Source organism: Chelonia mydas, chromosome 27 (genome assembly GCF_015237465.2).
Source record: "Chelonia mydas isolate rCheMyd1 chromosome 27, rCheMyd1.pri.v2, whole genome shotgun sequence".
Taxonomy (NCBI): domain Eukaryota; kingdom Metazoa; phylum Chordata; order Testudines; family Cheloniidae; genus Chelonia; species Chelonia mydas.
The window spans coordinates 1,978,246-2,003,806 of record NC_057860.1 but is presented as its reverse complement, the minus strand read 5'-3'; the positions used below and the strand labels follow the sequence as shown (position 1 = coordinate 2,003,806).

Below are 25,561 nucleotides of genomic sequence, written 5' to 3'. Positions count from 1 at the left end.
TCTAGTCTGACCTGAAAGAAGGGTCAACCCAGAGGAGTTGTGGGGGGAAAAGCCTGAGAAGGTTAGGTAGGAAGAAGCCCAGATAAACAGGAGCAAGGAGTGGATGGTGCAGACTGTGACTGCTGGATACAGGGTCCGTAGGCTGGAACCCAGTGTAGAAAGAGGGCCTGAGTTCCCCTACCAGCCATTGAAAAGGTGGCATAAAGCCCCCTGACATAAGGGAATAAGGATAATTCAAAGCATGCAGGGACACGATGACCACTGGGCCCAGAGTCAGGGGCCAGAGACCTGACACAAGGTCTTGGAATTATTAATTGAACTTTTGTTTGAACCTTGTTACCCCAAAAGGGACAGACATGAATATTGTGACCTGGCTGGAGGGCCAAGTTACAAAGAGAGCAACGTAGTGACTGTCGGCAGAGGACCCAGAGTGAGAGACAGCTGCTACACCACACCTAGCCATGAGGAGCGCTCCTGTTGAGTGAACTCCTTTACACATACAGACATTGCCATGTTCTGGAACATATTACACTGTGTTTATAAGCTGTGCTTCGGAGCAGCCAGGTTTATAGAACAGCCATGCACTGGGGTAAAAGGGACTAGACGGCAGCATGTGCAACAGCACTCCCTGTATGAAGAACGAAGAACTACACGTGTTCAGCTTTTTATCACTTATTGAAAGAAATACCAGCCACCCCAACTTCTTCTTGCCTCAACTTCTCTGCTCTGGAGCTACTTGGTTAACTTTGGTAAAGGTGGAGCTAAATATTAAGGAATACATTTCATACCATAGCAGCTTTTGTCGCACCTCCTAGATCCCTTTTGGACATGTTGGGGCCATGAAGATTCCTCAGTGTTGCCCACACAACTTGGTGTCACCAGCACCAACCTCCTTGTGCCTGAGAAAGACGCAGGCTGGGAAACAGAACCCATGGGACAAGGAACTGACTCAGGAGCTGTGCAGTGTCACTAGTCTTTAGGCTAGCCCTGGCACACAGTCTCTCCTCTGAAAATCCTGGAAATGCTCTGAAGCTAGTGTGGGACTGCAATACTGATAAGAGGCAATGTTAAAACAGGGGTAAGGAACCCTTTGCCTCAGGGATCACTGTGGGAGTGAGGTAGCAAGGCCCCAAAATAAATTAGAGAACTGCACAAGTGGGTGGGCGCACAGAGATTTTCTGAGGTGTCAGCTACTGGCCACTCCACAAGGTAGGACACAGTCTAAAGGTCCAATCCGGTTCAACACATCCTCTGGGCTTGTAAACCATGCCCTGCTGATTTGCCAGGCCTGTCTCGATCTGGAGGATTAGGAATTCTTGTGGCATTAGGGACCAAATCCTCTCCTCATGTGCCCTGCACTAGACCTGGACGGACAGACTTGGGGCAGGGAGAACTTTCCTGCTCAGGCCATAAAACTACAGGCTCTATTATAACCCCGAAGCTAAAGGAGCTCCTGCCGCTGTGGTCTCTCCTGCCAACAACAAGTGCAATGACCAAGCTAAACACACCATTGAGGAGTGCAGTTATATCAAGCACACACAGGTCTCAGACAGGCAAAGGCACGCTCATGCCTTGCCACACCCTGAGGCTTACATGTGGCTGCTTTAACTGCACCCTTTGCCATGTGGCTTTGCTCACTTGACTCACAAGTAACATTACAATATTTCTTACAGTAAGGTCTCTGAAGCCTGGAAATTGCAACCATAGGTAAAACAAAGCACCTTGTACAATGACGGCATGAGACAGACATTTTATAGTAACTCTTGCAATTTTACAATGCCCTGCATTGGTGGGGTTTAAGGTACTTTGCAAACATTAATTAAACCTCACAACCAGGAAACAGAAGTGAAATGACTTGTCTAGAGTCAAAGTGAATCATTTAGGGCCAGCTCTTGGGAGCTGAGGATGCTGGGAAGTCGGGGGAAGAGAACCTCATAGTCCAGATCCCCACTCCTGGACCAGACTGCCATTAGACACTTTAAGTAATCATATTCCATCTGGGGTTAAATTGACAGAAAGATTCCTTTCACCTGTAGACTAGCACTTCAATGAGTTGGCCTAAAACATGGTTTTTAATATGTCCATCTTAACAGTGTAATTACTTCATACCCAAATGTCTGAGGACCTCCATCTATTACAGCTACCCCTCACCCTCTCCTGCAGCAGTTGCTGACAATTAATAACAGGACTAAAAAGTTAAAAGAAAGAAGCCGAGTCAGTGCATTGGCAAGGAATCCATGCTTCACCTTGAGAAGTTAACAAGGAGACTCTGCTCATCTTGTCGTCTGTATTCAGACGGCAAAGCCATTAAGGCTCGTGACATTTCACTGCCCTTTGTAAACTTGGAAATTCCAGGCAGTTTTGGTCCCTTTAAAAAAAAAAAGTGAATTAAGGGAGAAAATGCCTGAGGAGAAAGCACACCAGCCCACCAATTCCAGCAACTGCTGTGACTGCCACTAAGCGCACCAAGAGGAAATCCATAGAGTCCTCCAGCTGAGAGTGCAGTCTCAGAACCTGCCTCCGCGTGCTCTCCCAGTCCCCGGAGTTGTCAATCACATGGTCAGCTAATTTGCACTTCTCATCAAGCGGCAGCTGGGAGGCAATGCGCGCTTCTGCCTCTGTCTGGGCCAGACCATTCCTCTTCATCAGTCGTGACAGCTGTGTCTGTGGATCACTACCGGGATGGGAATGAGACACAGCCTCAGAGAAGCATCTGGAAAGGAGTAAGGCCCCCCCAATGCCTCCACATTGCAATTACAGGACACAGAGCATAGTCAGTGCTCCAGAGAACAGGACCCCTCAGCCCTATCCCAGCCAATACACCTGGTGGGGAGCGATCCCTTCCCACTCTCCAATCAGAGAGTGCTTCAGCTAAGGCATGTGACCCAGAACCTCCCCAGTTAAATGTCTCCTTTCATAAGGAACCTGCAAAACCAGCAGGATCCAAGGAACTGACCAGGTTTTTCTTAAAAGCCAGTTGAGCCAGGTTTCGTTGCATTGTGCGGTCACCACTGCCAGAACGGGAGATTATACAGCACCGCCCCCAACACAAAGGGCGACCAGACAACATGGCATCAGCACCATCCCCAGCTAGCTTGGGGGGAGTGCATCAGATCCTCTACCCCAGATGGTTCTGAGAGTCCCACAGAAAGTGATTTTTGTCCATTATTAATTAGCACTATTATTTAGTATTCTTGTACTACACCCCACAGCCTACTAGCACCAAGACCCCACTGGAGATCAGGGCCCCATTGTGCTGGGGGCTGCAAAGACACCTAGCAAGACCATCTCTGTCCTGAACAGCTGACACTCTGATTAGACAAGAAACAAAAAGCAAGTGGGGAAATGGGGAGAGAGAGAGAGAGAGAGAGAGACTCTGAAGGATTTCCTCCCAACAGAGTATGGTCACACTCCCTGTTAGTACCCCTTGAATTCTTAATGTTGGCTCTGTATCTTGATTTGCTGAGTCTTAACATATTCCTGCTTACTTACATTTAACTAAAAGGCTGCATTAACAAGGGCTTTCAAAATGACACTCGTTCCCCAGTTTCCCTGGCCCATTGTGGCACTTACCTGTAAACCAGCACTGTGTGTTTCATGAACTTGGTTACTGTGTTGGTCTCAAACAACAGAGGAATGTCCAGAATCACATAGCGGTAGCCTGGATGAACAAACCAACCCCCCACCAAAAACAATATGTATACATTACTACGTATAAGGTTTTCTTACCAAACACCTTACATACACACACACTTACACTCACACTCTCCATTAAAAATATGGACTGAGAATTGCATTGCTGCACAGTTGTAGCTGCCACCCTGGGAAAAGTGTAGCACTTTCACTTTCTTCTTCCTCAAAAACAGCCGGTGTTTTTGTTCAGACTTTCAGCCAGAAGTCGAAAGTTTCAGAAAGTTGTGAGTGGCTGGAAACAGGAGGTTAGAATGGAAAACCTGATGCACCTTATGACCAGAGCAGGCATTGCCACTTTGCTACAATATTATTAGAGGTGGGGCTGGCTGTGCTGGGTTGCCCAACATGTCCCAAATGGGCTGGAATTTCCCATGCTGAGTGTCTGCCTCCAGATAGGTTTTTGGCAAGTTTTAGCATAAATGGTTCAGCTGTTGTGGAGAACAAGGTCGGGGAAAATATTTTGTAAAAACATTCACAGCTGTTTTGCTGAGAAGTTGCAGTGCCTCCATGCTTTGGCACAGGGACTGAAGATTGGGTGAGGTGACCCTGGGGTCAGGGATGTGCCCTTTGCTGGCCTCATGAAAATCTGCCATTTTCAGACTTACAGCTTGACCAATTTGGGCAGTTTGCACATGCTCAGCAGAGCTTTAATAAACACCCCTCTTCTCCCCATATTCTCTCTGCACTGAAATTGCTCTATCCCCTCTGTTCCCACGTGCTAACCAGACAGAGCAGGTTCCATCCAGGGCTGTAGGAGTGAGACTTTTCCTGAAACTGCTCCTCTTGGCTGCTGCAGGTGCGGGTTTACGGATGAGAACTCAGAGCATGGAGACTGGACATATGTCTACACAGCAGCTTCCTAGCATGGGCACACAGATGTGCTAGCGCTACTCCAGCTAGCATGCTGAAAACAGCAGCATGGCCATGGCAGCCCAGGCTAGCCACCAAAGCGCAATCACACCTGACCGCCTCGGTACATACTTGGGCCGCCATGGTCGCACTGCTGTTTTTAGTGCACTACCTTAGTGGAGTTAGTGCAGATCTGTCCACCCCTGTTGGGAAGCACCCTGCCAGCTGCCATTTAGACATACCCAGTCTCTCGCAGACTCTCAGTGCCCCCCGTTGGTGTAACACCGACACACCCCGGTCATTGGCGGGCAGGATCAAACTGGGGACCTCTGGAGCTTAGTGCATGAGCCTCTACAGCATGAGCTAAAAGCCAACTGGCTCTTAGTTAAGGCTGTAGAGCAGACTCATTTATCTCTCTTTCTACATGGTCTTGGTGCCACTAGATGGGACAGAACGCCACACCCAAGAGGTGTGTGGGTTACACTGGCACAAAGGTAGCATGGAGGAGAAGGAAGAAATATCTTAACTTCCTTTAAAGAAGTGGGGTAAAGAGTGGGGAGGAGCAGCACATGGACAAGCTGGAATGGAAAGGGGCCTGCTACAAGGTGGGGCTGATAGGAGCCATGAGGACAGGGACACGGCCTTTTACAACCTGAAATTGAACCCAGGATGCCTCAGTCCCAACATTTCTTTGCTGTCAGCCAATAGCTGTGAAACCCACCAGCAGATGGTCCCGCTCATCCCCCTCTACAATGGCTGGTTCACGTAGAGGATACCAGCTTACTACTGCTACCAGTGACATTAACTCAAGCGGCAGAGGCCTATGCTAAGGATCTAAAGGTTCCAACCCTGCTGATAATGCACAAGAAGTGCGCATGATATTTCAGAGGGTGGTGGTTGTTTTTTTAAACTTAGAAAGTTACATACAGACAAAATATTAAGATTGCAAAGTCAAGCCCTTAAAAGTTAGGAAATGGCAGAATTTAGATTAGCTGTGCATTATTCCTCATGCCCCATCTTCCCTGCCTCTATCGGTCTGTCCCCACCACAGCCAGCCCATTCTCCCTCTGCCCCCTCCCCAAGCCTGTCCCTCCTTCTGTTATTCCCTCCCCAACCTGCCCATGCCCCTGCCTTGCCCTTGACCCCCTCTGTCCCTCATTCAAATCAGTGGCTTTGTCTTCCTCCTCCAGGTTGCCTGGATGACAGCAGGGAGGGAATGAAAGCGGGGGGGGGGGGGGTGCGTCTCCTTGGTCTCCGTTCTGGTGTCCAGCAGCACAGTGACCCCCAGCATCTGGAAAGAGCACCTTCAAGACAAATCTAGGTCTGTCACAGGCTGGAGCATGCTCCGTGAATGCTGTGGGGATGGTGGATGCTCAGTAAGGAGGGAATGTTTAGAGAATTTTGCTGCCAGCTTCTAACAAAGCTCTGCTGAGAATCTGGAACTGGCAATTTTCAGAGGTTTATAACTCAGCCAAACTTGGATGAATTTTAATAGAGACAAAAGGCACCTCTCTGACCCCTGCCAAATTTAAAGTCTCTGCTTCAAAACATGGAGGGTTCTGAAGCTCCTTAAAGCATTTGTAAGCATTTAACGTGAATACCACAGAGTATTTTTCCTTAACCTTATTGTTGGAAGTTCTGAACCATTTTTGCTGAAATTTTTAAAAATAAATTCCAGCTTAACTCAGAAATCAGCATGGAAAACTGCATCCCAAATGATTACAGTTGGCAAAGTTATAAGCAACCAACCAAAGGGACTTGTTATGATCACCTAACATGTCCCATTATGATAGGTATCCCTGCCTATCATAAATAGAGAAATTCATGGTGGTAATTTCCACACAACCAAGTGTATTTTTTTTATACCTTAGAACACTTCTCCTGTACTCTGCTCACTCACCTGTCTCCTCCATGATTAACACTCCAAACCTCAGAGCAGCTTTCAAGAGCCACCTTTTCTGTTTTTAGAAGAAAAACAACCTGCCACAAAAGTGTTTCCTTATTTCCCTCCAGATGGCGCCCACCATTCCACCCCAACCCTGAAAAATACACTGGTCTGAGGAGCAGCAGGTGCGATACTCAATCCTGGACTAGGTGACAGGTTTAAGATCCTCTTGAGTCATCAGAGCTACAGCGGAGAACTTGACCTCTTGAAGAGCAGAGAATCCCCTTTGCCCAGTGGGTGACAGGAGTTATAGAATCACTGGGTTAGAAGGGACTGCAAGGATCATCTAGTCCAGTGGTCACCAGCCGGTCAATCACGATTGACTGGTCGATCCCAGAGCCTCTGCCAGTGATCTCCAGCGGGCAGCGCAGCAGGGCTCAGGCAGGCTGCCCGCCCTGGCCCCATGCCACTCCCGGAACTGGCTGGCTGCTGACACGTCACTGCAGCCCCTGCAGGGAAGGGGGTGTGCGAGGTGGCTCAATGGGAGCTGCGGAGGCAGTGCTCATGGGCATGGACAGCGCCCGGAGACCCGCTGCCCCCCTCCCGCTCCAGGGGCCACAGAGATGTGCCAGCAGCCAGCCGCTTCCGAGAGCGGCATGGGGCCAAGGCAGGCAAGCAGCCTGCCTGAGCCCCACTGCACTGTCAACCAAGTGCTGCCTGTGGTAAGCACCTCCCAGCTGGAGTCTGCACCTCGCACCCCCTCCTGTACCCCAACCCCCTGCCCCAGGTCAGAAACCCCTCCTGCACCCAAACTCCCTCCCAGAGCCCTCACCCCCTCCTGTACCCCAACCCCCTACCCCAGGTCAGAAACCCCTCCTGCACCCAAACTCCCTCCCAGAGCCCTCACCCCCTCCTGCACTCCAATTCTCTGCACCAGCCTGGAGCCCCCTCCCACACCCAAACTCCCTCCCAGAGCTTACACCCCTCACTCCTACACCCCAACCCCCTGTCCCAGGCTCAGCCAACGCACACCCCACAGTTGAGAATGTTACACTGATTTGTGACAATCCCTGAAGGATGTCACAAATGACACTAATAAAAAGTAACACTCATGAAATGTCCAGTGGCTTCTATGAGATTAGGTGCATGTGACCATATGACCCCTGCACCCAAACTCCCTCCCAGAGCTTGCACCTCTCATTCCTGCACCCCAACCCCCTGCCCCAGGCTCAGCCCAGAGCCCCCTCCCAAACTCTGAACCCCTCAGCCCCAGCCCAGAGTCTGCACCCCCTCCCACACTCCAACCCCCTGCCCGATGAAAGTGAGTGAGAGTGGGGGAATGAAGTGAGTAGGATGGGGATGCAGGGAAGGGGCGGGGTAGATCCTGGGTTGATCTTAAATTCAAAAAGTGATCTTGTGCATAAAAAGGTTGAAGACCACTGATCTAGTCTAACCCCTGCCAAGATGCAGGATTTGCAGGATTTCTAGCCACGGCTGCTTGCTGCATTAAGGTCTGCTGTCTTGCAACTTTAACTTACAGAAAAGCTATTTTAGAACAGTTTTAGATGCTTCTCAAACTAATGAGCGTTACCTGGTTGTCTAGCCAATGCCCCCTTGTGGCCTATTAAGCACGACTCACCCTGCCGCAGGTCCCCAGCGGTCGGTGTCACCCCTCACCGATCCAGTTCCATGGTACCTTAGCCCTCTGTCTATGGCACACAGGGGTCTACCCCTCGCAGGGTGTTAGAGTCGAAAACAAAAAGGAAAACAGATGGACTGCAGAGTCATTGGCAGGACCCTTCTGCTCTGGCCTTGTCTCTATGTGGCTAGTCCCTTTTGCCAATCTTCCTTGGTCTAGTCGTCCCACCTATCAAATGGTTCGTTCAGGTACCAAGCTGCCTCAGGCTCTGGGCTGAAACCAGGCTTCCGTCAGCAAAGTAGCAGCAGAGCTCTGTTCTCTTTCCTGGTCACCCTCAACTGGCCCTTTTAACTCCTCTCGCCAATCCTGGACATTGGCTGCAGGGTCACTTGGGCCCACAGGAACTTCCTTAACCCCATGTTGCCAGTTCCCACCACAATGAGTTATAATTTTTTCTCCTTCTAAGGCCTGTACAGTGGGACCCATCGTGCTAAGCCACCTGGCTTTATAAAAGGAAACATTTAAAAAAAACAAACTATCTGTGGTCTTAAAAAGAGAGAGAAGCCCCATGACAGTGTGGGGTGGACCAAAGGGTTATTAGCTCTGTATCGGTTGTGTGTATCTCATTCCACGTGTGGGTCTATAAACCCTTCGTGCCATAACAAGCTCTCTCATCTGTAGACACTACTGCATGGGACAGAGAGTCAGGAAGAAGTCTGGTAATTTTTTTTTTTTATAAATGGAGAAATCTACTTTATGTATTTCTCCATCTAGATGCTGTTTTATATCCCCTCTACCTATAAAGCAAGGTGGTTTTGTTACCCAAGGCACCCACAGAGATAGAAAATTAACATTAGTCTAAAAATGATCTAAAATAGCTTTTCTGTGCCAAAAAACCCCCCAAAAACAAAAAAACGAAACACCGTCATGGCTTTAAACTCTGATCTGTTGGAGGGCAGAAGTGAGGGCTGTGTATTCCGTTGGAAAACCCTCTTCCAGCTCTGCAAGACTGCAACTTATAAAGCTTTAAACTCATCAGCTGCTACAGGACTGGGCTTCAGACCAGTGGAACTTGGGGGCAGGGAAGGGATTCCATATGTGCACAAACCCAAAACCTGAGCGAAAGCCATTTGGCCTAAGACACCAAAAATAAATATCCCGAGTCAGTTACTGCAAACTAATTAAGACAAAATCATTTGCAAAATGATAGCTGGAGCAGTTGGTAAGGCTCCCCCAATGGCTTCCATAAGCTCATTTAGATACGCCTCTTATTTCCTTTGTCTATTTCTCCAGTTTCCTTTCTTGTCACCTTCCTTCACTGGCTTACTTTCTCCCCCTGCATCTCTCTCAGGAGAGCTTGGCTTCTTCAGCTCCCTAGCAAAAGGTTATTCAGCTGTCACATAGCTCACCCTTGATAAGCTCTGCAAACTAGGCTGACTCTATTAAGACATCCCTCTGTCTACATGGAGACCTCCGAAACAGCTGGTGATCTTATCTGGCATTTGATTAGACCAAGTCTGACGGCTGTATTTGTTATATTTATCAGAGGGAAAAGCAGAACTCCAGAAACCACAGCTGTCAACCCATTTTTCACCTTATCGAGTTTAAGAGAGCTTTATGGCTTTTAGTGAAGCAGGGGGTGGAGGGGAATAATATTAGAACATTTCAGAAGGTGTGACATTATCTAAGGAGTAATCTCAGAAGAAGCCATACAATGCTTCCTTCAGACCCTACAGATGTACCTTAAACCATATAGGGGAGAAAATGTGAAGGGCAAAAATAAAAGGCAGACTTATCTGAAGAGGTACAATGAAAGGATAGCCACATTGCTAAAGGCCACTAGTGACATAGCACAAAGGCAGTCAGTCAACATTTTAGCTCCCTTTCTCCTCTAGTCCCTTTCCCTGCTAAAGGAAAAAACAGGCAAACACATATTGCTGGTCGACAGTATGACCAGAACCCCACATGTCCAAGGATTCCATAACAATTGTTTAGTTTCTTACCTAACACAAAGTATTTAAAGATCTGTTTCAGCATCTCTTTCTGGATCTTAGGGTGAGTGATGGAGTTCAGCAGCTGCCGTTTTTCCGGGTGGGAGAAGATAATGTTTCCCAGAGCCTCCCGGTTTATCTCCCCACTCTCCAAGAGGATTTCACTTCCAAAGTAATGCACTATCTGCTGATAGGCTAAGAAGCGGGGCTGAACCACTGATAAAAATAAACAGCTGGAAGTTAGTGCCAATTCTGCATAACAGGAAGTGCTTACATCAGTGAAGGGTCTAAAATGAATCTCATTTACTGAACAACTGAGGTCTATTCCGTTCAAGGGAGAACGCATCTATTGACCAGCAAACACTGAAGCAGGGCTGTGGAACACCTCATCCTAGGGGTCTAAAATCTACAGGAGAACCAACTTTGAATCTAGTGCTGCAGAAACAAATTTGCTAAACTTTTGTTCTAATAACACTTAAATTTCTACAGTGCCAGGCACCCAAGAGATCAAATTACTTTGCAAACATTAATTAGCGTCATCATTCTCCTAAGAGGAAGCATTATCTCAATTTTATAGATCAGTAAACTGGGAGAAAGGACTTGCCCCAGGTTACACAGCAAGTCAGTAGCCAAGCTGGGAAAAGACCTGCAGAATCATCATGAATTCGTCACTCTCCAGCAACTAGGTCTCAGAGGATTCTCTATTGGAGAGGCCATGTTTCTAACTGAACCACTCGGAGCACTCAGTACTAATACATGTTATTTCAGTTGGTTCCTTCTGAAAAGGGAAAACACTGCAGTGAGCAGAGTTGTATGAAAACCTTTATAATGTATAGTTATCAAGGGCCACAGTTTACATTTTGAAGGACCTTTCTACACGCATGCCTTAAGACAGTGGTGCTTTCTACACTCATGCCCCTAGAACACTGGGGGGCGGGGAGCAGCAATGCCAGGTGGCTCAGGCCAGCCCCAAGGAGGGTAGGAAGGGAGCGCCACCTCAGCAGGCCACCCAGCCTGTAGGTCAGCTTGCCACACCAATATCTGCCTTCGTGCCCAGCGCTAACTCTGCCCCAGAGACAGTTGCACGTGCCTTCCCCAACCCTGAAAATCTGAGGGAGGAGGGGCAGAGGGACATGTATTGGCCCTGCCCTAGTGCTGCCGCCTGGCTGCAAGATAGAAACTGCCCGCTGCTGAAGAAGCCTTGGCTGTGCAGTAATGGGAAGTGGGGATGGATTTGGTTAGCGATAAAGGGGGGCACGACTGGAAAAGTTTGCACACTGCTGCCTTGAGAGCGCACGTATGACTGCCATAGATTTTGTTCAATTCCAGTTGGGCACAGAGTAGGGAGATTTTAGAAGACAGGCACAAATATTCGGCTTGTTCTAACTGAAAACTCTTGGGCTGGATGAATAGTGTAGCTGGGCTCCCACAAGGGAGTAGGAGGTTACTAAATATCAAAGAGGACTGAATATTAATAGGCTTAAGGTTTCCAATATCATCAGAATCAAGCCATAAGGGCTTCTATAGAATACGTGAGATTCTTTGTGATAAATTGCACATGAAAGCCTGTAGGAGGCCAATTCTCAAGAGCTGTTTGCAGCTTATTATAGACTAGCGTGATGTAAGGAAAAGTATGTCATTTTAAAAAGTCATCAAAATTGCTACCCAGAGGATATACTAATAAAAAAAAGAGTAACTGGGAGAAGGCTGGGGATAAAATGAAGTGTAAAAAAATTAATGTATATTCTCAAAAAGAAAAGGAGGACTTGTGACACCTTAGAGGCTAACAAATTTATTAGAGCATAAGCTTTCATGGGCTACAGCCTACTTCGTTGGATGCATAGAATGGAACATATAGCAAGAAGATATAGATTAGATACACATATATACACACATATACAGAAGCTGCCAAACAAACTGTGAAAGGATAATTAGTTAAGATGAGCTATTATCGGCAGAAGAAAAAAAAAACACGTCTGTAGCGATAATCAAGGTGGCCCATTTAGACAGTTGACAAGGTGGTGTGAGGATACGTAACATGGGGAAATAGATTCAATATGTGGAATGACCCAGCCACTCCTGTCTCTATTCAAACCCAAGTTAATGGGATCTAGTTTGCAGATTAATTCAAGCTCAGCAGTTTCTCGGTGGAGTCTGTTTTTGAAGCTTTTCTGTTGCAGAATTGCCACCCTTAAATCTTTTACTTAGTGGCCAGAGAGATTTAAGGGTGGCAATTAATCTTAACAAAAAAGCACCCACCAAACATGTATGAATGAAGGCTGAAATGCTCTTCTGGGGTATTGGCGACATTCACCGGTCACTGAAGCTCCACCAACAGCCCCTGACAGACAAAGAGTTGCGTCATGGTAAATTTGGTGGTGGCTGGAGGAAGGGAGAGTCACAGATTTGCAAAGAGAACTTTGTTATGCTCCTTTACAGACAGCTGCTCTACAAAGCAGTGTTCACTGCACTATGTTCTAGGAGTACAACACCCAGAGTGAAATCTCTTTGCAGTGTGGGTCATTAAGATGGGACTTTTGATGAATAATGTATCCTGTTTCCAATCCTCAAGGCAGCCAGTCCACACATATCTTGTCTTAAACTGGGGAAGCAAAAGGTAACAGTTATTGACTGAACACAGAGCACCCTCTGCTGTCTAAACTCCAAAGCACCATCAGCAATTGACTCCAGATTGTCAGGGAAATATGAGAAAAGAGACCAACAATGCAAAACTAACCCTGTCTGGCAATAACATCGGCATCAATCACTGCACAGCCCAGTTCCCGGAATACTGCCACTACTGTGCTTTTTCCTGAAGCAATTCCACCGGACAGACCGACCAGGAACATCCTGCTCTGGAAAAGAAAGAAAGCTTAAAGCACAACAAAATAAGACCGGGTTTCACTAATTCTGTACATGCACATGTTTGTCCTAATTTAATTCAAAGAGGATCAAACTTGTATTTCTATGGCATGTTTTCATTAGAGATCTCAAAGCACTTTATGAACATTAATTAACCCTCACCCTCTCTTTGAGATACATAACTTCATTTTACACACTGAGGAACTGAGATAAAAATTAAGGCCAAGATCTCTGAATGTCCGCTAGTTTGGAATGCACAATCTGAATCAAGCAGTGTCTAATTTTCAGAAGTGCTGAGTATCCGCAGAGCCAGTTGGTTAACTGGAATAGTGGATGCTCAGCACTTCCAGAAGTTAGGCCCCAAGTCTCAAATGATGACTACCAAGTTAGTAGACATTTCTGAAAATGTCAGTGTAAGTGACTTGTCCAGGGTTATAACAAAAAGCAGCGACAGAAATGGGAAGAGAACTTAGCCCCTCCCTGCTCATAACATCCAACCCTGAGATGAAGAACTTTGTGGATGGTCAGGGAGAGCATCCCAGCTGATCTCAGGTGGGATGCACCTGCAGAAAGGCTGCCTCTGACATAACCAGCATCCACACCACATTGAGCCTTATCAACACATTAAACTGCACCAGCAAACTAACGTCAAGTCAGTGCTATCTATGGCAAATGTGCAGTGTGCTCTATGCAAAAGGCAATAGTAAGGTAGCGGGGTGTCATGTTCTACACTAACTGAAGGTTCCACATGTCTCAAAGGGTAACTACACAGAGTTTATTTAGTAATCCAACCAATTTGCTCAGGACTATGAATCTCACTGGCATCCATGTTACTTTGCTAACACATTAAACATTCTAAGATTTAGTTTGTTGCGAGTTAAGATTAATTTCATACACTTCAGGGCCGGAACAACTCTGTTCTGATCACCTCATCCAACTGCCTGTCTAGCACAGACCAGAGCATTTCACCCACTGGTTCATGCATCAAGCCCATTTCTTTTAGTTGAATTAGAGCATTTTTCTTTAAAGAACATCCAGTCTTGATTTTAAGGGATGGAGAATTCACCATACCCCTAAATTCTAATGACTAATTACAATCACTGTTAATAATGTGTGCCTTATTTTTAGTCTGAATTTATCTAGCTTCAGTTTCCACTGGATCTTCTTATGCCTTTGTCTTCCAGATTAAAGAACCACCTACTATCAGAAATATTCTTCCCTTTAGGTCTCTATGGATTATGATTTAAGCCACCTGGTAACTTTCGCTTGCTCAATATATTTGGCTTATTGCTCTTCTCCAGTCTCTCAACATAAAGCATACTTTCCAGAAACATTCTTACAGCTCTTTTCTGAATGCTTTTCAAACTTTCAACATCCTTTTTGAAGCAGACAAACCAGAACTGGACCCAATATTCCAGAAATGATCTCCCCAGTGCCCTATACAGAGGTCAGTGTTTTTTATGATGAGCAGAGAGATCTAAAAAGATACAAAATACAGCAAGTTTCCCCTATTTTGGAGAGTCTGGTTTGACTTATAAACAATCCAACCTCTTCAACATTAGAGCTCCCTTTTTCCAGTGAAGAAAACTCTTCTGCCAAATGCAGAGTGTTGGGGGCAAAGAGTAAGTAAATCTCAGTCCAACAGCGTTTTGCAGTCTGCTCATTTTTAGCTCCTCTGCACTTGTTTGTTCAAAGGACTTTAAATCCCTTCCAGTGCAGAAATAGTAAAATATACTAAGTTTGACACCATTTCCTCCCTATATATAAATGTGGATGTGTATCATAACTTAACACACAAGCATTAAGTCACTGGATGCCACAGGAACCACTCCCCCCATACAGGCAGCAGAAGGTATACAAATATATTATTTCTGGTAAATGATAAGCATTCTTTGTGTGGTTACTGTGGCTATTCTTTGAAATTATTACAGAGAAGCAGCTATTTAGACTAGAAGGATCCTCAACTCTACCTCAAATAACTCTCCATTAAACAACAACCATGTAGTTAATCATAGAATACAAGGGTTGGAAGGGACCTCAGGAGATCATCTAGTACAACCCCCTGCTCAAAGCAGGGCCAATCCCCAACTAAATCATCCCAGCCAGGGCTTTGTCAAGCCTGACCTTAAAAACTTCTAAGGAAGGAGATTCCACCACCTCCCTAGGTAACGCATTCCAGTGTTTCACCACCCTCCTAGTGAAAAAGTTTTTCCTAATATCCAACCTAAACCTCCCCCACTGCAACTTGAGACCATTACTCCTCATTCTGTCATCTGCTACCACTGAGAACAGTCTAGATCCATCCTCTTTGGAACCCCCTTTCAGGTAGTTGAAAGCAGCTATCAAATCCCCCGTCATTCTTCTCTTCTGCAGACTAAACAATCCCAGTTCCCTCAGCCTCTCCTCATAAGTCATGCGTTCAAGTCCCCTAATCATTGTCGTTGCCCTTTGCTGGATGTTTTCCAATTTTTCCACACCCTTCTTGTAGTGTGGGGCCCAAAACTGGACACAGGACTCCAGATGAGGCCTCACCAATGTCGAATAGAGGGGAACAATCACATCCCTCGAGCTGCTGGCAATGCCCCTACTTATACACCCCAAAATGCCATTGGCCTTCTTGGCAACAAGGGCACACTGACTCATATCCAGCTTCTCGTCCACTGTAACCCCTAGGTCCTTTTCTGCAGAACTGCTGCCGAGCCATTCGGTCCCTAGTCTGTAGCGGTGCATTGGATTCTTCCGTCCTAAGTGCAGGACTCTGCACTTGTCCTTGTTGAACCTCATCAGATTTCTTTTGGCCCAATCCTCTCATTTGTCTAGGTCCCTCTATATCCTATCCCTACCCTCCAGCGTATCTACCTCTCTTCCCAGTTTAGTGTCATCTGCAAACTTGCTGAGGGTGTAGTCCATGCCATCCTCCAGATCACGAATGAAGATCTTGAACAAAACCAGCCCCCAGGACAGACCTTTGGGGCATACCGCTTGATACTGGCTGTCAACTAGACATGGAGCCATTGATCACTACTCGTTGAGCCCGACAAACTAGCCAGCATTTTATCCACCTTTAGTCCATTCATCCAGCCCATACTACTTTAACTTGCTAGCAAGAATACTGTGGGAGACCGTATCCAAAGCTTTACTAAAGTCAAGGAATAACACGTCCACTGCTTTCCACTCATCCACAGAGCCAGTTATCTCATCATGGAAAGCAATCAGGTTAGTCAGGCATGACTTGCCCTTGGTGAATCCATGCTGACTGTTCCTGATTACTTTCCTCTCCTCTAAGTGCTTCAGAATTGATTCCTTGAGGACCTGCTCCATGATTTTTCCAGGGACTGAGGTGAGGCTGACTGGCCTGTGGTTCCCAGGATCCTCCTCCTTCCCTTTTTTAAAGATGAGCACTACATTAGCCTTTTTCAAGTCTTCCGGGACTTCCCCCGATCGCCATGAGTTTTTGAAGATAATGACCAATGGCTCTGCAATCACATCTGCCAACTCCTTTAGCACTCTCGGATGCAGCGCATCCCACCCCATGGACTTGTGCACATCCAGCTTTTCTAAATAGTCCCGAACCACTTCTTTCTCCACAGAGGGCTGGTCACCTCCTCCCCATGCTGTGCTGCCCAGTGCAGCAGTCTCGGAGCAGACCTTGTTCGTGAAGACAGAGGCAAAAAAAGCATTGAGTGCATTAGCTTTTTCCACATCCTCTGTCACTAGGTTGCCTCCCTCATTCAGTAAGGGGCCCACACTTTCCTTGACTTTCTTCTTGTTGATAACATACCTAAAGAAACCCTTCTTGTTACTCTTAACATCCCTTGCTAGCTGCAACTCCAGGTGTGATTTGGCTTTCCGGATTTCACTCCTGTATGCCTGAGCAATATTTTTATACTCCTCCCTGGTCATTTGTCCAATCTTCCACTTCTTGAAAGCTTCCTTTTTGTGTTTAAGATCAGCAAGGATTTCACTGTTAAGCCAAGCTGGTCGCCTGCCATATTTACTATTGTTTCTATACATTGGGATGGTTTGTCCCTGTAACCTCAATAAGGATTCTTTAAAATACAGCCAGCTCTCCTGGACTCTTTTCCCCCTCATGTTATTCTCCCAGGGGATCCTGTCCATCAATTCCCAGAGGGAGTCAAAGTCTGCTTTTCTGAAGTCCAGGGTCCGTATTCTACTGCTCTGCTTTCTTCCTTGTGTCAGGATCATGAACTCAACCATCTCGTGGTCACTGCCTCCTAGGTTCCCATCCACTTTTGCTTCCCCTACTAATTCTTCCTGGTTTGTGAGCAGGAGGTCAAAAAGAGGTCTGCCCCTACTTGGTTCCTCCAGCACTTGCACCAGGAAATTGTCCCCTACAGTTTCCAAAAACTTCCTGGATTGTCTGTGCACCGCTGTATTGCTCTCCCAGCAGATATCAGGGTGATTGAAGTCTCCCATGAGAACCAGGGCCTGCAATCTAGTAACTTCCGTTAGTTGCTGGAAGAAAGCCTCGTCCACCTCATCCCCCTGGTCTGGTGGTCTATAGCAGACTCCCACCACGACATCACCCTTGTTGTTCACACTTCTAAACTTAATCCAGAAACTTTCAGGTTTTTCTGCAGTTTCATACTGGAGCTCTGAGCTGTCATACTTCTCTCTTACATACAATGCAACTCCCCCACTTCAAATTACTGTACAACAGTGGTTCTCAGACTGTGGGTCAGGACCCCAAAGTGGATCACAACTCTCTCTGAATGTGGTCGCCAGGCCTGGCTTAGACTTGCTGTGGCCCAGGGCCGAAGCCCAAGCCCCACTGCCCAGGGCCGAAGCCTGAGGGCTTCAGCTCTGGGCAGCAAGACTCAGGTTGCAGGCCCCCTGCCTGGGGCTGAAGCCCTTGAGCCCCCCTGCCTGGATCAGTGGGGCTCAGGCAGGTTCAGGCTTCGGTCCCCCCTCCTGGGGTTGTGAAGTAATTTTTGTTGTCAGAAGGGGGTCACGATGCAATGAAGCTTGAGAACCCTGGTTAGAAGGATGCTGCTTGAAGTTGGGTTGGTTGCCCACAAGGTGTAACCCTTCCCTCCATTAAAAAGCAAGTGAAGCTATGCCTATAAACCTAATAAGGGCCTTACATTTATATAGTACCTTTCATCCAGAGGGCTCACTAAGATGGCTGTCAAACTTTACTAGCCAGCTCTAAACATTGTGTGTACACACACACAGCCACCTCAAGAGGGATGTGTCCATCATGTTCCAGCACAAATTACCACTGATCAGCAGTACAGACACAATAAAAATTAACAGATCCAAAAGAAACCACTGGAAGGAATTTAAGGAGGCAGAATATAATTATCCAAGAGAGTTTGATCAACACATTTTGGTATTAAAGTAGTTGTGCAAAAAGAGCTCCAGAGTCTTTAATAACCATAGGTTTCAGAGGAGCAGCCGTGTTAGTCTGTATTCGCAAAAAGAACAGGAGGACTTGTGGCACCTTAGAGACTAATTAATTTATTTGAGCATAAGCTTTCGTGAGCTACAGCTCACTTCATCAGATGCATTCAGTGGAAAATACAGTGGGGAGATTTATATACACAGAACATGAAACAATGGGCGTTACCATACACACTGTAAGGAGAGTGATCACTTAAGATGAGCTATTACCAGCAGGAGAGCAGGGTGGGGGGAGGGGGAGAAAACCTTTTGTAGTGATAATCAAGGTGGGCCATTTCCAGCAGTTGACAAGGGGGGGCGCTTTTCTTGACCTGCTGCTCACAAACCAGGTAGAATTAGTGGGGGAAGCAAAAGTGGATGGGAATCTGGGAGGCAGTGACCATGAGTTGGTTGAGTTCAGGATCCTGACGCAGGGAAGAAAGGTAAGCAGCAGGATACGGACCCTGGACTTCAGGAAAGCAGACTTTGACTCCCTCAGGGAACAGATGGCCAGGATCCCCTGGGGGACTAACATGAAGGGGAAGGGAGTCCAGGAGAGCTGGCTGTATTTCAAGGAATCCCTGTTGAGGTTACAGGGACAAACCATCCCGATGAGTCGAAAGAATAGTAAATATGGCAGGCGACCAGCTTGGCTTAATGGTGAAATCCTAGCGGATCTTAAACATAAAAAAGAAGCTTACAAGGAGTGGAAGGTTGGACATATGACCAGGGAAGAGTATAAAAATATTGCTCGGGCATGTAGGAAAGATATCAGGAGGGCCAAATCGCACCTGGAGCTGCAGCTAGCAAGAGATGTCAAGAGTAACAAGAAGGGTTTCTTCAGGTATGTTGGCAACAAGAAGAAAGCCAAGGAAAGTGTGGGCCCCTTACTGAATGAGGGAGGCAACCTAGTGACAGAGGATGTGGAAAAAGCTAATGTACTCAATGCTTTTTTTGCCTCTGTTTTCACTAACAAGGTCAGCTCCCAGACTGCTGTGCTGGGCATCACAAAATGGGGAAGAGATGGCCAGCCCTCTGTAGAGATAGAGGTGGTTAGGGACTATTTAGAAAAGCTGGACGTGCACAAGTCCATGGGGCCGGACGAATTGCATCCGAGAGTGCTGAAGGAATTGGCGGCTGTGATTGCAGAGCCCTTGGCCATTATCTTTGAAAACTCGTGGCGAACGGGGGAAGTCCCGGATGACTGGAAAAAGGCTAATGTAGTGCCCATCTTTAAAAAAGGGAAGAAGGAGGATCCTGGGAACTACAGGCCAGTCAGCCTCACCTCAGTCCCTGGAAAAATCATGGAGCAGGTCCTCAAAGAATCAATCCTGAAGCACTTAGAGGAGAGGAAAGTGATCAGGAACAGTCAGCATGGATTCACCAAGGGAAGGTCATGCCTGACTAATCTAATCGCCTTTTATGATGAGATTACTGGTTCTGTGGATGAAGGGAAAGCAGTGGATGTATTGTTTCTTGACTTTAGCAAAGCTTTTGACACGGTCTCCCACAGCATTCTTGTCAGCAAGTTAAGGACGTATGGGCTGGATGAATGCACTATAAGGTGGGTAGAAAGCTGGCTAGATTGTCGGGCACAACGGGTAGTGATCAATGGCTCCATGTCTAGTTGGCAGCCGGTGTCAAGTGGAGTGCCCCAGGGGTCGGTCCTGGGGCCCGTTTTGTTCAATATCTTCATAAATGATCTGGAGGATGGTGTGGATTGCACTCTGAGCAAATTTGCGGATGATACTAAACTGGGAGGAGTGGTAGATACGCTGGAGGGGAGGGATAGGATACAGATGGACCTAGACAAATTGGAGGATTGGGCCAAAAGAAATCTGATGAGGTTCAATAAGGATAAGTGCAGGGTCCTGCACTTAGGATGGAAGAATCCAATGCACCGCTACAGACTAGGGACCGAATGGCTAGGCAGCAGTTCTGCGGAAAAGGACCTAGGGGTGACAGTGGACGAGAAGCTGGATATGAGTCAGCAGTGTGCCCTTGTTGCCAAGAAGGCCAATGGCATTTTGGGATGTATAAGTAGGGGCATAGCGAGCAGATCGAGGGACGTGATCGTTCCCCTCTATTCGACACTGGTGAGGCCTCATATGGAGTACTGTGTCCAGTTTTGGGCCCCACACTACAAGAAGGATGTGGATAAATTGGAAAGAGTCCAGCGAAGGGCAACAAAAATGATTAGGGGTCTAGAGCACATGACTTATGAGGAGAGGCTGAGGGAGCTGGGATTGTTTAGTCTGCAGAAGAGAAGAATGAGGGGGGATTTGATAGCTGCTTTCAACTACCTGAAAGGGGGTTCCAAAGAGGATGGCTCTAGACTGTTCTCAATGGTAGCAGATGACAGAACGAGGAGTAATGGTCTCAAGTTGCAATGGGGGAGGTTTAGATTGGATATTAGGAAAAACTTTTTCACTAAGAGGGTGGTGAAACACTGGAATGCGTTACCTAGGGAGGTGGTAGAATCTCCTTCCTTAGAGGTTTTTAAGGTCAGGCTTGACAAAGCCCTGGCTGGGATGATTTAACTGGGACTTGGTCCTGCTTTGAGCAGGGGGTTGGACTAGATGACCTTCTGGGGTCCCTTCCAACCCTGATATTCTATGATTCTATGATTCTATAAGAAGGTCTGAGGAACGGGGGGGGGGGGGGGGGGGGGGGGGGGGGGAAGAGGAATAAACATGGGGAAATAGTTTTACTTTGTGTAATGACCCATCCACTCCCAGTCTCTATTCAAACCTAAGTTAATTGTATCCAGTTTGCAAATTAATTCCAATTCAGCAGCCTCTCATTGGAGTCTGTTTTTGAAGTCTTTTTGTTGTAATATTGCGACTTTTAGGTCTGTAATCGAGTGACCAAGAACAAATGGACACAAATCAGACGTCAAGAATTATAACATTCATAAACCAGTCGGAGAACACTTCAATCTCTCTGGTCACTATTTCCCCATGTTTATGCCCCCCCCCCTCCCCCCCAACTGCTCCTCAGACGTTCTTGTCAACTGCTGGAAATGGCCCACCTTGATTATCACTATAAAAGATTCTCCCCCACTCCCCTGCTGGTATTAGCTCATCTTAAGTGATCACTCTCGTCACAGTGTGTATGGTAACACCCATTGTTTCATGTTCTCTGTGTATATAAATCTCCCCACTGTATTTTCCACTGAATGCATCCAATGAAGTGAGCTGTAGCTCATGAAAGCTTATGCCAAATAAATTTGTTAGTCTCTAAGGTGCCACAAGTCCTCCTGTTCTTTTTAATAACCATGAGTGGTACATCTGATCTGCAAATCTTGGCTACTTACCCATTAAAGGGTGGCACTGGATGTGCTTCTTTTCCTTTTCGCTGGTGATCTGTATGTGTATCTATCATATAGATCAAATTTCATAGTCCTGTAAATGGGACATATAGAGGCAGGCTGTGAACTAGTGATGTCAGAGGCCTGATGGGGGGGCGTTTCCAGAAGATTCTGTGGCAGTTGGAGGCAACTCTTCAAAGGGGGAAACTGTGCCAGGCTGTAACAGGAAGGAAGCCAATACCAGATGCCCTGCATAACTATCGCACTGAAACTCACTAGTTCTGCTGTCAGTACCCAAGGAGGTACTCAAGTATCCCGATACTGCTTGGAACGAGAGGCAAGGGCACGTTCCTACTTGTTCTTCCCAAAAGCCTAGGAAAGCAGACTGGGTCAGGCAGTCCCAACGTAACGAGATCCAGGAGGGATTAATAAGGAAGTCAGAGACAGAAAGACTACTAATAGTGAAGTCAGTTTTTCACAAGACTCTGACAAGTCACCTTGCTGCCAGTTGAGGAAGACCAAACCATGCATTCCTACTTCAGTGAGCTTTGGATCCGGACATTAGGGCCTAATTCTCCATTCCCTTGCACCCTGGGTCATCACTTACCCCGCAGGTGGGGTAACTTTTTGGCCCAAGGTCCACAGCAGGGTATGTAAATTGTACAGCGGGCCATGAATGCTCACAAAATTGGGGGCTGGGGTGTGGGCTCCGGCTGGGGGTGCGGGCTCTGGGGTGGGGCGACAAATGATGAGTTCAGGATACAGGAAGGGGCTCCGGGCTGGGGCTGAGGGGTTGGCAGTGCAGGAGGACTGTGTTAACAGTTACCTTTTAGATTTCCATAAGGTGCTTGATTTAGTCCTGAATCATAGAATATCAAGGTTGGAAGGGACCTCAGGAGGTCATCCAGTCCAACCCCCTGCTCAAACCAGGACCTGCTTGATGTTCTGATTAAAAATTTACCATACAAAAACAACGTAGGCCAGTGGTCCTCCAGCTTTTGTATTGGTGACCCATTTCACACAGCAAGCCTCTGAGTGCAACCACCCTTATGAATTAAAAACACTTTTTAAATATTTAACACTATTATAAATGCTGGAGGTAAAGCATGGTTTGGGGGTTAAGGCTGACAGTTTGCAACCCCTCCATGTAATAACCTTGTGATCCCCTGAGGGGCCATGACCCCCAGTTTGAGAACCCCTGATGTAGGCCATATTAAATGCATTAAAAATTGGTTAACTGAAGAAATTGTATATGGGGAATCAAAGCCCTACAGAGTGCTTCTAGTAAGGTCCTGAAGGGATCTGTTCTCAGCTCAGTGCTATTCAATATACTTCTAAAGAGATCTGCTCTAGGAATTATTTTGGGGAAGTTCTCTGGTTTGTTATGCAGGAGGTCACAGGATCACAACTCTCCCTTCTAGCCTTGGAATCTATGAATATCTTTATTAATTATGTGAAAGAAAACATAAAATCATTGGTTTCAGAGTAGCAGCCGTGTTAGTCTGTATTTGCAAAAAGAAAAGGAGTACTTGTGGCACCTTAGAGATTAACAAATTTGAGCATAAGTTTTTGTGAGCTACAGCTCACTTCATCGGATGCATTCAGTGGAAAATACATCCAATGAAGCGAGCTGTAGCTCATGAAAGCTTATGCTCAAATAAATTTGTTAGTCTCTAAGGTGCCACAAGTACTCCTTTTCTTTTTATAAAATCATTGCTAGTCCGGTGCACAAATGACAAAAATTGGGAGACTGGTAAATAATGATGGGGACAGATCAGTTATACATACGAATTTGGATTCCTTGGTAAAATGGTGGGCTCAGATGAACAGCATGTTTTAATACAGTCAAATGTAAGGTCATATGCTGAGGAACAGAGTGAGGGTCACACTTATAAGATGGGGGACTGTACCCTGGACTGTAGTGACATGGAGTTATGGTACATAACCCACCGAAAAGATACTCCCAGTGCAATGCTGTAGCTAAGAGGGCACACATGATACTTGGATACTTAAGCAGGAGAATACAGATTATCAGCTCTGTACAGCATTTTGGAGGAGTTTATTGGAAGGCTGTATCCATTGCTTGTGTCCACACTTTAAAGAGGATGTTGAAAATTGGAAGAGGTTCAGAAGAGAGCTACTAGAATGATGTGAGGTCTGGAAAGCCTGCCTTATAGCGAGAGACTAAAGAAGCTCGATCTATTTAGCATATCCAAGAGATGACTTGACCATGATCTATGAATATACCACTGGAGAAGAGATTTCTGAACATAAATGGTTCTTTAATCTACCAGAAAAAGCATAACAAGATCCTATGGATAGAAGTTGAAGCTAGGCAATTCAGACTATAAATAAGGCATATAGTTTTAACAGTGAAGGTAGTTAGTCATTGGAATGACTTACCTAAGGATGCAGTGGATTCTCCATCACTTGAAGTCTTTACTTTTAGACTTGATATATTTCTAAAAAAATATGCTATAGTTCAAACAGAACTTATGGGCTTCATTCAAAACTTACTGGGTGAGATGTCATGGCCTGTGTTAATTCAGGAGGTCAGTTTAGAGGATCATGATCACAGAAAGGGATAATCATAATCCCTTCTGATCTGAAAAAATAATCTAGGAATTGGTGAATATTGATTCCATGGCCCCTTATCACACAACACATGGTCGTGGCTCTAGGAATGGGCCCAAACCAAAATGTTTGATCTTAACTTATGAGCAGCTCAATATTCAAACTTTTCAAGGCCAGCTCATCTCAATATCACTCATCCCATTTTATTTTTTAAATGGAACATCCTGATTCTGATGGGATTGTCTACCTGGACTCTTGAACTGGGAGGAAGGGCAGAAGCACCAGTGAATGGAGAGACGGATGAACAGGAGAGGGAGTTTCAAGGTGAGCAGGGGCAGCTGGCACCAGGGTGGGAAGAAGAATCCCAGTAGCTTCTACTTCCATACTGATGGTAGTTCCTTGGCAGCTGGTGCCCAGTCCCAACCCGCACCCCGGTGGCTTGCGCCCAATGCAGACCCTTTCCCACCCCTGGCGGCTGGGGTGCACATGCTCCAGCCCCTCCCATGGGCCAGGTATTTCCATTAGGACGCTTGGTGGCTGGAAGGAGGGACCGGGCCAGGCCACGCCCTGACAGCCAGCCCAATGTTGTGCATCACTGTGGTCCTGCTCTCCTCTCCACCCCCACGCCACAGCAGTGGGACACAGCCAGGGCCTGCCCTCTCCGCCACCAGACATTGTGGGGAGAGAACACAGATCCACGCCCCTCCGGGCTGCCGTTCCGGGGTGCTAGCCTCCCCGTTCCGACCCCCCATCTTGAAAAGCCTGACAACGGACTGCTCCCCGGGCCCGCGAGGCGAACCCTTCCGGGCACGTGGGGGGGGCCCTGGGCCAGGCGGGCCCGCGCAGGCGGCTCGGGGCGGGCGGGGCGCCTCGGACTGGAGCCCACGGGGCGTTAGGAGCCGCGGCGCCGAGCGCTCACTCCCGGGGACACGCCCGCAGTCCGGCCCCCGGGACAGGGCACGTCGCGGCCAGGCCGGGCCCGGGGAGTCCCCCGCCCAGCCACGGGACAGGCCCCCCGGGCCATGATGCGGCCCCCGGGACGGCGGAGGGCAGAGCCGCTCCCTGAGGAGCGGGCCCGGGGGGGGGAGGGGGCGGCGGTTTGCCCCGGCCGGGCCGAGCGGCCTGCCAGTGCCGCGGGGTGACCGCCCCCCGTGGCAGGGGGCGCCGGGCCGAGCGGTCACGTGTCGGGAGCGGGCTCACCGGCAGCTCTGGCCCGGCCCCCGGACGCGGCCCCCACCTCAGCGTCGCTCCTCCGCTCCCTCGCCCCGGACCCTGGGCCCCGCTTCAGCCCCGCCACTGTCCTGCCCTTTCATTGGCGGAGAGGAACCCGGCTCTGCCCGCTCAGCCAATCGTGG

The 25,561-nt window shown here is 47.5% G+C and overlaps 1 protein-coding gene across 12 annotated transcripts; it reads right to left on the bottom strand.

Moving 5' to 3' along the window:
- Positions 1 to 1,735: 1,735 nt before the first annotated feature.
- DCAKD (dephospho-CoA kinase domain containing) lies at positions 1,736 to 25,561 on the bottom strand. 12 transcript variants are annotated; one of them, XM_037886948.2, is made up of 6 exons: positions 25,407 to 25,423; positions 12,795 to 12,912; positions 12,317 to 12,659; positions 10,070 to 10,273; positions 3,574 to 3,661; positions 1,736 to 2,713 (listed from the first exon to the last, which is right to left on the bottom strand). In XM_037886948.2, exons 3-6 carry the CDS (start codon positions 12,321 to 12,323, stop codon positions 2,389 to 2,391), a joined length of 624 nt encoding a protein of 207 aa, XP_037742876.1. In that variant the 5' UTR covers positions 12,324 to 12,659; positions 12,795 to 12,912; positions 25,407 to 25,423; the 3' UTR covers positions 1,736 to 2,388. The 12 variants fall into 12 exon arrangements, with proteins under 12 accessions (XP_037742876.1, XP_037742873.1, XP_043392782.1 ...); XM_037886945.2 differs by lacking the exons at positions 12,317 to 12,659; positions 25,407 to 25,423 and adding an exon at positions 25,444 to 25,561; XM_043536847.1 differs by lacking the exons at positions 12,317 to 12,659; positions 25,407 to 25,423 and adding an exon at positions 25,444 to 25,561 and having other exon boundaries at positions 1,736 to 2,674.